The sequence below is a fragment of the Meleagris gallopavo genome, chromosome 5 (assembly GCF_000146605.3).
Source record: "Meleagris gallopavo isolate NT-WF06-2002-E0010 breed Aviagen turkey brand Nicholas breeding stock chromosome 5, Turkey_5.1, whole genome shotgun sequence".
Lineage (NCBI taxonomy): Eukaryota > Metazoa > Chordata > Aves > Galliformes > Phasianidae > Meleagris > Meleagris gallopavo.
Window position 1 is genome coordinate 15,347,062 of NC_015015.2, and position 12,359 is coordinate 15,359,420.

General features: G+C 40.6%; 1 protein-coding gene across 3 annotated transcripts in view; it reads right to left on the reverse strand.

Annotated features, from left to right (window-relative positions):
• Positions 1–10,563, reverse strand: part of KMT5B (lysine methyltransferase 5B) — an 18,506-nt gene extending 7,943 nt beyond the window's left edge. Inside the window, exons 1-3 of one of the 3 annotated variants that reach the window (XM_003206322.4) lie at positions 10,301–10,563; positions 9,333–9,480; positions 601–766 (exon numbers count right to left, since the gene is read on the reverse strand). In XM_003206322.4, the coding sequence (XP_003206370.2) occupies positions 601–766; positions 9,333–9,480; positions 10,301–10,460 (474 nt within the window). In that variant the 5' untranslated portion in view covers positions 10,461–10,563. Of the gene's footprint in view, positions 1–600; positions 767–4,362; positions 5,387–9,332; positions 9,481–10,300 lie in introns of those variants that run through there. The other 2 variants (XM_010711162.3, XM_019615453.2) reach the window with 2 other exon arrangements.
• Positions 10,564–12,359: the final 1,796 nt, after the last annotated feature.

Below are 12,359 nucleotides of genomic sequence, written 5' to 3' on the forward strand. Positions count from 1 at the left end.
TTTTTTTTAAGTTAAACAGTACTACAATATCTTTGCAACTCTGCACGTCAACAACTTTTACAAAATAATTTTGGGGTGCTCAAAGTAGAGGAAGAGCAAGAATACTCTCACATAAAGCTCCTATACACGTTAACAATTGAGCCAATTCAGCTTTGAGGTACCAAGGCTTCTCCCTTTTCCTTTTCTTTGATCCACACTTTGATTTACAGTAGCTGTAAGTTAAAAAAAATAAACAGGGAAAAAAAAACAACAATAAAAAACACAATATAAAAGTAAGTCCTCAAAATTTCTGTCTCTCAGCAGCAGGGCTTCTCTCTTCTGTCTAGAGCTTAAGCCAACAACAGAAGAGGCAAATATGTTTTTCCTGATATATGTCTATGAAATAAATAGCAGTGGAAGTTTAGTTTTCCCCAACATTCCTTCAAGTTATTTGGGTTTTAACAAACACAAGAAGTTCACCTTAAAAAAAAGCATCCAAACAAACAACGTGTAACTGCAGAGGATTTCTTCACTTTGCTACTGCTACATTCTTATGAAACTTTTACATTTTCTTAGCCTTTCAACCATCTGAAAAAGCACATTAATTACAAGTACACCTACATGTTCTTTGAACAACCTTTCCTGCATTTTGTTCTTGTTAAGAAAATAGTGCCGGGCCCAGTCACCTGACGTCAAGGACTTGAAGGCTTTTTCTAAGTGCTCATCTTTCTTAAAACGTTCAATCACCTCTTTTAGTTCTTCTTGCCTTCCTTTTATAGGTCGAAACCTGAAACAAAGAATAAAGCTATTCCAGTCCACTGTTATTCATTTGCAGTTCTTCCTCACAGTAACTTATAGCACACAAGTTTTTTTGTTAACCAGATAAATATTTTGCTCCTCACATAAAGAAACAGACTGTTATGCAAGCAAACCACAGACCCTCACTTTCAGAGGTAGTGATAAAGGCTCCAACCTTACTGCTTGAAATTTTAAAACCCTCCATTCTGCTGAGGCAATTTATGCATAAAATGCATTGCTGATAACATCAACCAATATAGGATAACGTTTCACTATTTTCAACACCTTTCGTTTGGAAGACAGCATCCAAAGAACTATAATGCAAGTATCACTGTCCTAACTGTACCTACATGCACACACACACACACACACAAAATCAAGAAAATAAATTGGATGCTTTAAGTTTTATAGCAACTCTACTATCAAGTGATCTATACACAGTTCTGGCTTCTGTAGTTGAAGAAGTTAGCAGTTTTTGACTAAATCCATGAGATTAAGACCTTCTTAAATGTATACCAGTTTCATGATCTCTAGCAGAGAGTTACCATACAGATCTTACTTACCAAACAAAGCCTGTATTTGATGATAAAAGCAAAAATAGGAAATAAATTACTTAAGTTGGCAGAACGAAATCTCATCAGCTCCCTAACAGATTAACGTTAAGTGATCACGTCTCAATTTTAGATTAATCACAAATAGCTGATAGTGAAGGGAATACAACTTCATTCACGAGGAAGAATGCTGTATTTTTGCTCCTAATACAATAAATAAAGAACTTCAAACAGGAGTACTGGTTCCAGGGGCAGTGCAGGTTATCAGCTTTCCATGCTTTTACGTAAGCATCTCCTCTGAATTTTCCATTTGGAAAAAGGTCTCTGCAATAGAATAATTCTACACTTCCTTACATCTTTTTGAATACTGCAAAAATTATCAGCGTAGCCTTGTGAGCTTTCAGAACAGAAAATACAGTAGGTAATTCAGAGAAGATATGAGGTAAGTATTCTACCTGCTGGGATAACATCTAACAAGACTACAGTATTTCTAACAAGAAGTAGATGATGCATTTCTAAAACTTACCCACTTCAAAGTGCAATAAATGTTGTACCAGAAATTTTCCCATTATCTTCTTTCATAAAGAACATACTTATCTCCTTTCCCCCAAAGCAAAATGCCCAGCAAGCCTTGTTGCAGAAGAAAACTCCCTTCAGGCTACAGATGAGGTAATTGTCATTTTGTTCTGTTACACCAAGTCTTCTTCACCTCTCAGTCAGGCATACAACCAGGAGAAAATCTCCTGCTTACTCTGAAAATAAGAAGGAAACCTCCCCCAGATTTGACTGCCAAAACTCACAGAGCTTCCTCAGACACCAAGGGAATTCAGAATGAGATAAACAACATTTGACTAGTTTCAGAAAAGGACTTACTCTTGTAATGGCAATCAGAAACACCTTTTGCAACAGGGACCCATTTCTAATCCTATCATCACAAGCACAATACACACCAGCAGGCAGCAATGTGACTGGATAGCACTTTACATCTGTAACTACCAACTGCACAAGAGGAAGAGACATAGCATTTACTGCTGAAGTTTAGGCTTTGGCAATTTCAGTTGTTTCAGGGCTAAGTGAGTGACTACTTTTCCTTTATTGTGTTAATTTTTTTTTTTTTTTTTAAGCTAAGTTATCTGCAGGAACAAAGATAGATGGAAAAACCACCACATTCAATACTGTGTTAGCACTGGAGAGATGCACGTGCTGACAGGCACTGTCACACATCAAGCCGCTGTTCAGTTTACGCCAGCTAGAGATAGCAGTATCCTAACTCCCTGGAAGAAGCAAAAAAAGAAAGCATGGTAGTGGAAAAGCTAAAAACAGGAAAAGAATTAATGTCCTATTTTTTTTTTAGTAATTAGAAGAACATCTTATAGCCTCAAAGTGGCTCTCCTATTTCACTTCTTCCACAATGCACCATTCTCTAGAAGGTGACCAGACTTGATGAGTTACCTTAGGTAGCTCAGGAACAGGCACCAACCCTGCATACCTCCATAGCTTACATCAGCAGGGGTTTTTCCAGGTTCTTTTTTCAGGCATTCTACACTGCTACCAGAGTCCTTTCAAAAGTCTAGCAGCAACTCACGTAACATTCCAGACAAGTAGAAATACTATATACACAAGTCTTGAAAAGACCAAAAAGAAGGCTGCAGAATGGTTCAAGTATGGTAAAAAACAAAACCAATCAAAAAACATCTTGAAACACTAACAGGTCAGATAAATGTTACGCTGCACACCAATCATTTGAAATCTGAAACAAGGTCTTTCAAAGCACATGACTTAGAAGCCAAGGGTTCAAAAATACTATCAAGGATCTCCTGCAGCACCTTTTTCCACAGTTTTATCTCAGTATTACTGAGATGATTCACATGGCAAAGAAGCAAAGAAAAAAGGAATCCAAGCAAGCAATGGAAGCATCCACTTGTATGTGGAAAAGACTGGAAACCAGCAGCACAACACACTTCATGGGTTCCCAACTCAATGAAACAGAAGGACGCTTTGCACCTGAGCAAGTGAGTTTTTCCACAGCTCAACTGCAGGCATGAACTGCAGTATATGAACTGTATGAAGTTTAAGATAAGCCAGAATACCACAGCCAGATTTCTCATGTTTCACAGGAACATCACTACACGCACTGCAACGGGTACCTGCTGACTTGAGACAAAGGATGCCAGCAGGCCAAGAAAGCCTGAAAGCTGGATCTTCCTTGAGAATGTGAGACTCTGCTGCGTTTAATATAGATGCTTCACTTCTCCCAAGAGGGTTATGAAATAGAAACTTATTCATTTGACTTTCCCAGCACTCCCTATCACAAAACCAAGTAGATATGAGAAGTTATCATCAGTACTATCTATGATTTTGGTAGTACAGAACTGCCTCGTTCACACATGACATGAGAAGTCTACTGTATACAAAGTATCTACATGACTGTTTTCCAACAGCATGAAGAAAGCCAGGAAAGATACTGAAGCTGAGCAAAATCAACCAACCAACCAAGGCTTTTAAATGTCCGTAAGACGGGAGACTACTTCAATTAAGAGAAAAGAGATGGAAAGAGCACAAGAAAAACAAAATGAACAAACCAGCCACCCCTGTCTCAGAACTCAAGAGGAAACTCAAGTCAGAACTGTGTCTATCCAAACTTCTGGTTCACTCCCATGAATTGCACCTTTGTTGGATTCCATCACAAGAACTGAACAAGATGCTCTCATATTTGAATCTGAGCACAGGCACAGAATCCTTGAGCCATCCTATAAGCAGCTTCAGGGAAGCAGGTCTCACAGAGCACAGGGTTTGCTGCAGAACAGTCTGGCTGTTCCAAGTGAGTTAATGCAAAATTCAGCTATCACAGTATCTTTAGAGAAAGACTAGTCACCCTTCTTCCTGACAAGCTGCAGAATGGAAACTTCTTAAATTTCCCAGCAGAAGATGATCTTATCCCAGTTAAGGGCCAAACTGAAGCTGTCTCAACAAGCAGGATGTAAGAAAAACCTGCTTGATGAAGCACAGCTCTTTCTCCCTCTTTTCCTCTTACCTCAGGAATATTTAAGAATCTTGAAACTCCAAGGTATAAAGCCAAAGGTCAGTGAGATGCTTGCCTATAAAGGAAGTTAAAGGAGAGGTTCTGGTAAGTTCGGAAGCACAGTACCTCGCTCAGCCAGTGAGAGCAGAGAGTTTGAACAGAAATGGATCCTGAAAGAGTTTCAGTATGAAAGCCCATGTAATGCATGCACCTGACAGCACCGAGGGACTTCACCACTAAACTGATTCTCACATTCTGACTGGTAAAAACCAGAAAGAGTGACTTTGTCAAAACACAGTGTCCCATTGGCCCCTTAACTTCCAAACAAAGTGCTTGTTATTTTTCTTTAATAGTTGTGGAAAGAGAGCAAATTACTGCTTCTCTAACTCCAGGGATTCAGCACAAAGCTAGCACTGCAAGGCTCTTAAGCATTTCAAGACCACACAGCAAGAGTTGAAAAGCAATATTTAGTTAACATTTTTTCCAACCTGTAGTAGGAGTACCTTAAGTAAAGACTAGTTCCATAATGATCAATTTTTGTGTTTAATCTCCAGTGACATTATCTGCAAAAATCCCATATTCCTTGAAGGCCAAAGCTCAAGACTGCATTTTTTTAAATGATAAAGTAGTCCCCTATACCTAAGTTTCTTGAACTGAAAGACGTACCACTGCAGGCAAAGCTCAAATCTAACCTGGATAGAAGTAATGAAAATTCTAGCAGCCACAGAAATTCATCCTCACTGCAGTTGAAAAATAAATGCATTTTTAAAATACTGAGGACAGAGGCAGCTGGGAAAATGCACATTCTTTCATCCTGCCATGTGGAGTATCTGAGTAAAATTCAACTTAACAGTCAGCACGACTACTGTGCATAAGCCACTCTATCCTTCAAACATACAACACTTTTTTACTGCTAGAAGTACAACTAGAAAACCTGTGTAAGAGTAGGGTTTTCTTGTTTGGATGGTTTTTAAATCCTAAACATTCAGCAGCACAACAGCTAATTCCAACACAGACTTTGGGAACGGGAAGAGAGAAGGAAGAGAAGCAGAAGCAAGCTCAATAACCTCACTGAACTCATTGGGAAAGTTTTTTTTTTTTAAAAAAAAAAAAGGGAACATATTTTAAACAAAAGTCAAAATCACTTCTGGCAGCATGTACACAACGGTGGCTGAAGAATGTAAGAGCTTCAGAATGAAGAAGTGTATTGCTACCTGTAACACAACATCTCCACAGCACAGTGCTGAACTATAGAGCCATGCATCTTCCTGCAGTAGCTGTCAAGTGCCTTTTTCCACATTTAAACTCCACTCAGTCAAGACGACCCCTTTAATAACTATATTCAAACAAGCTGGGGAGCAGAGAAGAGATTCAGCACAGACCTCCAAATGCAAGTGAGTGGGACTGCTTTGCCCTTCTTGTCTTCACTGCTGCTCCATGACTAAGGGACCAGTAGTGACACCCCCTGTCTGGTTCAAGAACAACTGCCTGTTTCCTTAAGGCCAGCAAATGCTCTTGGCACGCTGTTGAGAGAAAGCAGCTTCCAACATATCATCCCCAAAAACTTCATGTTTGCTCTGGAAAACTGTCATTCTGAAAGCTTGCTCCACTTTCAGGCAAAACCAGCCATCCCATGTGCCAGCTTGCAGCTTCACAGAAAGCAGCAACGTGGAGTTCAGAAACACACCTACATTCTCCTAAAACAGACTACAATGCATTTGACTTCCTGTACTACTAGGAAACTTAAATGACACTTGGAAGTGCTCTTGGCATTCCCAAGCATGATGCTTGAGCTTTAGGGAACCAGGAACCAAAAGCAATCAGTAACAGCAGTCATATGATCAGGAGACTGGCTCAAAATTTAAATACTAACACATTTGTATACAATATAGTCAAAGGTGGATTAGTCATTCAGCCAACTTCAGGACTCAGCCCTCAGCCTAGGGAAAAGTATCCAAAAACAAGAGATAGTAAGATGAGGAAGAATCCCCTGGGCTTTTTTTTATAAACCTCAGCTTTAACCTCCAGTGTTTGACAACTTTCAAACCTGGAAAAACTGGTTTTCAAAGCAGTGGGCTTTCTTTCTACAGACAGCAGACAAGACTACATTAATCTTACAGCCAGGATAGCCTTTATCACAAAAGAAGGACTCATATAAGATGTGAAAAGACCTCAGAGTACCTACACTGAATGAGATGATACTTCCTTAAACATGAGTGGTGGTTTTGTTTTTTTCTGACTAACTACTAACATGCCATTTTGCAGGCATATGAGCTACCAAACTAGGGAAAAATGACCAAAAGCCTGCACAGAAGGGCACGGCCTTTGGAAACAATTTGCTTTCTCTTGGAAAACCAGGATGATGAAACAAATAAAGTTTCTTTTAAATAAAGCCATTAAAGAACTTCTAGAGCTACATTTTAGGCAGGCTATGAAATCCCTGGCAAAAAGAAGACATTTCAGAGAAACAGTGGAAAAACTCACCAGGGGATCTGACTGAAATCTTTTGATAACTAGCTTTCAGCTCTTTGAGATGTTACTGACATGACAGCTTACAAAGCCACCAGCCCAATTCCCAAGACAATGGACACTGAGGAATTGTGGCACCTTCCTCCTACTGCCTTCAGAAAAAACAACAACCCACACAAAAAGCACACTCGGGTTCTTGTCACTACTCCAGTATAAAGATGATATAAAGAAAGAAGTTCCAGAAATTATCTAGATAGTTCAATACAATGTTACAAGTTTCATCTCTAATCAATGCACTATAGGAAAAACAAGCAATGTTTACAAACTCTTCAACTAAAGGCATGAAGTACAAAGAGTGCGTATATAGAAGACACTTCTGCAAACAAAAAGGCAGATTTGGCTCCTAGAAGCAAGATAAAATACAACTTCATTAAGCAATCATGAACTCACACTGGGCTGCTGGTTGCTAGAACACTTTCTGTGCACTACCAACAGCCAAGCAAAATCGCCACGGTCACTTCCATCTGTGTCTTCAAACAAACTGGAACATGGCATGAGGAAATATTTCCATGCCTTCATAAGCAGGCATTTTATTTTAATCTCACCTCATCACACAAATGATGTTGCTAAGATTTATATGGCTACAGTACACTGAAACACAAGATACTCAACGTAAGTTGTAACCTTTGTTACTACAAGCATATTTTTGGCACCTGAATATATTTGTTTTGAATTGGATCTACAAACCTTCACTTCCATCCCTTCCCCCCAACTTTCCCTCAGAATTACACGAGGGCAACAGCTCTACAAAGTTCAGAAACACTACATCTCACTAGGTGGAAGGAAGGTGATCCGAGCCAAGTAACTACAGTAATAAGCAGAAGTCATCACTACACTGAAAGACAAACAAGAACTATGCTGAGAGCTTAATTTTGATTCATTATAATGGTAGAAACTCTCAGTAAGACATTAAGAAAGAGTCAAGACGACAAGCTTCTGGCAGAAGTTGTAAGCCTCACCTAAGTATTTCCCATAGCGCTCCAAGATTATTAACTATTGTCCTTGAAGGCTGCCTGTAACTGTACTCCGAGCCTGAGAAAGGAAGAAACACATGATGATAGCCTTTGTGTAGTCTTTTGTTGCAAATCAGTAATTCAAGAAGTATTTCACACATTGAAAACACATCATTTACGAAAGCAAATTCTCCAGCTACCGATAGATACATCATTTCCTTAGCAAATGCAAAAGAATTAGCTGTTTCTGAACAGCCATATACCACCAGTCATTAAACAACAACAACAACAAGGGCTTTTGAGCACACATATGTTTATCTCAGTTGACTTCTGGAAATGCAGATACAATTGAATATCTACCTAGACACTGTTTTGGGCACAACATGCTACTGTAATCAACAGCACAGAGAGAACAGGAAGAATGCTGGGATTCTCTTAAAGATGGAAACTGCACTCTCTGTAGAAAAGAGAGATCTCCCTGGAATAAGTCTTTATAGTTATTAGGAACACACTGCTACAACTTCAGGTTCAACTCACCATAAGGCTATACCAGTCATCAGCTTGTCACACAGACACACAGAGACAAAATACTGTACCGATACTCTGCTTATTTGCCCATGCTATACAGGTAAACTGTTCTTCTTTTAAAATACCCACAGCACTAAGTTGCAAGGGTTGGGAAGCCTGCTTCTCATGACCTGGCCTAGAAACCCCAGCTCAGACCAAGATCCCCCATTAGTTCATACAACAACACAATCACAGTTCCTTGTCTTTAGAAACTTAGCATTCATGCATAGGTTCCCCAGTAAGCCAGCAACACATATTTACAGAATACACTTAGATATGGTGGTATAATTGGCAAACAGAAAGAGGCATGCAACAACTAAACTAAAAGCCCATCCTGAATTTAAGCCAAGTATTCAGGCAGGTGCCTAACAGTACATGCAAATCTGGTAGGAAGGTTCCAAACGTGCACACTAATTTATCTGATTGATATATATACAGACATATCTGAGTAGTGTTTCTTCAGCATGGATCTGCAAGAGCTTGGTGTCAAGTGGCACTAACATTGGAACTCAGGGAGTAAGTCTCCAGATGTTGTAGAAGTTGAGAAGAAAAAAAAATCCCTGGCCAACAAAATAAATAGGAAATACACTACGCTCCTCAAACACCAACTCTTGTCTTTGAAATATTGTTTCAAATGGCTAACAGTTTAAAACTGAGGATGAGTTAACTGTTTAAGCTAGAAAAGCATCTATTAACACACAGCTCTACAGCAGAAGCAGTTGCTAAGGATAATGGGAAGACCTGTGATAGTGTTACAAAACTAAACAGCTACAGAGCTTTAAGTTCCTGTCTCAAATGCAGCACCATTCTAAAGGCAGAATCCAACTGTGACTGTTTCAGACTTCTGTAAACATGCAGGAAATTCCACAGTTATCATCTTAATTGATGTAATCAGAAGACCAATTCTTTTCTAGAAAAGTAAAGACAAGTTACCTAGTATTCATTTTGTGTGTCTGAAAACCTAAGTAAGGATCAAGAACCAAACTAGTTGCTAGGTCATCGTTTTCACACAGTTCCTTGGCAGACATTCCAGAGGAAGGCACATAACGACTCTGACCCTCAAATCCTGAAGCACCACTACCTGCAAATAAGAAAGCATAAACCAGGTATCATTTATGGAATGTTCTGAAACCCACCTACATCAGGGGGAGGGGAGGCTGCAACTGAAGTTTGGATAGCAAAAATAAATAAATAAAGCACAAAGGAAGAAGCAGAAGCACAGTTCATTTTTAACTCTTGCTTTTGTTGGTTATTGCAGCTGACAATAGCATTTCAGAATGTATTTTTTATGGACGTCTTTAATTTTGGCTTTCTTCTCTCTCCACCTCCCCACATACAAGCATATTACAACCCAGTCATACTTGCCACTAAAGTTTAAGGCCTATGAGTGTGACAAAGCCATGAAAATTTAAGACTGAGCGTCCTAAAATTTGAAACAAGGGTTTTTTCCAAATTTCTATTTCATTCCTCACTCCAAGTCAATAGCAAAAATAAACACCCGTGTTCCTTAGAACAGCTTTCAAACTACTACTGATACATGTGACTTCACTGAAAATGGGGTTTACTTCTACACAAACACATGTTCACTAAAATTTGGGCTAGTAACTTGAGTCATATCTGTTATCTAGCTCCGATCACACTAGTTCTCAGAAAGTGTGAATCATGAATTTTGCACACAACCAGCTTCAGATTAATGTATGTACTATCACTATCACTTAACTTCTAAACTGAAGAGAGCCATATTCCCTAAATGAGTTACAACATCCAACAAACACAAACATAACCAATACTTTTGATAGGAGTTACATGCACACCTCTTTCTGAACTAAGACACGGCAGAAGCCTGGCACACAAACTGATAGATGAAGCACAAACACCAAACTGCACAAACATGTACGTACATCTGCTTGATCTTCTCTCAACTCCATTTTTGCCAGACCTGGGATTCTCCTTTCCAGTGTGCTGCAATTTGGTTTGATTCTGCACGTGGTCATTAGACGCCCTGCTTCCACTCCTCCTGCCATTCACCACCATGTTCTTGGATTCTCCCAACCACTTCATGCCCACAGACAACCTGACCCAGTTGCATTTAGTCACTTTTCAAAAGGCTCGGAGAAGTGGATGAATAATTTCAGCTCCAATACCTACTGGAAACAAAACATACACATCATTAGAACTTACAAGGAAATCTGTTTTGAAGAGAAAAAGCTTTAACACACATTCATATTAAAAAGAAAAAGAAAAAAAAAAGGAAAATGGTGATCTGTATTTGCATTAGGAAAAAAGAAAAGTAGTTCACTAGCACTGGTACAAGGATCTGTTGCAAACAGACACTCACAGGTGAAATGTAGCCCTGCAACTTGCTGACACATCTTGAAGCAAAGACAGAATTCTAAAGCTGATAAATGGTTAAGGACAACGTCTATATAAACACGTGCCTATCTAATTACGCAGTTACACACACACAGAATCATAGAATGGCTTAGGTTAGAAGAGATCTCTAAAGATCAATTAGCTCCAATCCCCTGCCATGGGCAGGGCTGCCCGCATCAGATCAGGCTGCCTAGGGCCCAATCCAACCTGGCCTTGAGTGCATCCAGGGATGGGGCATCCTCAGCCTGTGCCAGCGCATTACCACCCTCTGAGCAAAGAATTTTTTCCCTAACATCTAATTTAATTTCTTCCCTTTTAGTTTAAAGCCATTCCTCCTTGTCCTACCCACTCCTAGACGACATAAAAAGTTCTTCCCTTTACTGCTTATAACTCCCTTCAAGCATATACATCAATATATGTAGCTATGCGACTCCAGGAAACTGAGCATTTTCACACATACACCCAATTAAGGTTGTATTTCCTAATAAGCATAGCATGCAACTTGCTTTGAACTCTACAGCAAAGACTGACATTACACAAACACCCTCCAAAAAGTAATAAAGTATTTAAAAAACAAACAATCAAGAAACCACCCAAACCCACAGAAACCCAACAGAATTTTCTGAATGGTGATGGGGGAAAAAGGTTAAATCCTCATTTAGAAACAGTATGTAGCTATATTTAAAAATCCCTCTGTGATGACCCTAGAGGACCCAGGCAGTTTCTGGATCACGTGACAGGAACGCAACAACACACCTGGCTCAATGGGCCATAATCAGTGAGGTTGGAAAAGACTTCTAAGATGACCAAGTCCAACCCCAGCCCACCCCACCGTACCCACTGACCTCATCCCTCAGTGCCACACCTACCCTTTCCTTGTACGCCTCTAGGGACGGTGATTGCACCACCTCCCTGGGTAGCCCGTGCTGCTGCATCACCACTCTTTCAGAGATGCTTCCTGACATCCAATCCGAACTTCCCCTGGTGCAACTTGAGGCCATTCCCTCTCATTCTATCACTGTCACCAAGTAGAACAGACTGACTCCCACCTCCTCACTACCTCTCTTTAGTCGATGTACAGAGCAATAACGTCTCCCCGAGCCTTCTCTTCTCCAGACTGAACCACCACAGCTCCCTCAGCCACTCCCCATCAGAGCTGTGCTTCAGACCCCTCACAGCTTCACTGTCCATCTCTGGACATGCTCTGTGCCTTCAATGTCCCTCCTGTAGTGAGGGGCTTAACACTGAACACAGTACTGGAGGTACAGCCCTACCAGAGCTGAGTACAGGAGGAGCATCACCTCCCTGCTCCTGCTGGCTGCGCTATCGCTGATACAAGCCAGGACGCTGCTGGCCTTCTTGGCCACCTGGGCACACTGCTGGCTCACGTTCAGCCGAGCACTGACCAACACCCCCAAATCTTTTCCTTCCGCAAGCTCTCAGCCACTCTGCCCCAGGCCTATAGACGGCTACAGGCGCTCCCTTCCTTCCTTTCCTCCCACCCGGCTCCCTGCTGCCCCCTAGGGCCTACCGTTCCGCCCGGGCCTTCCCCACCGCAGGGCTGGGAGGGGGACGGACGCCCCTCGG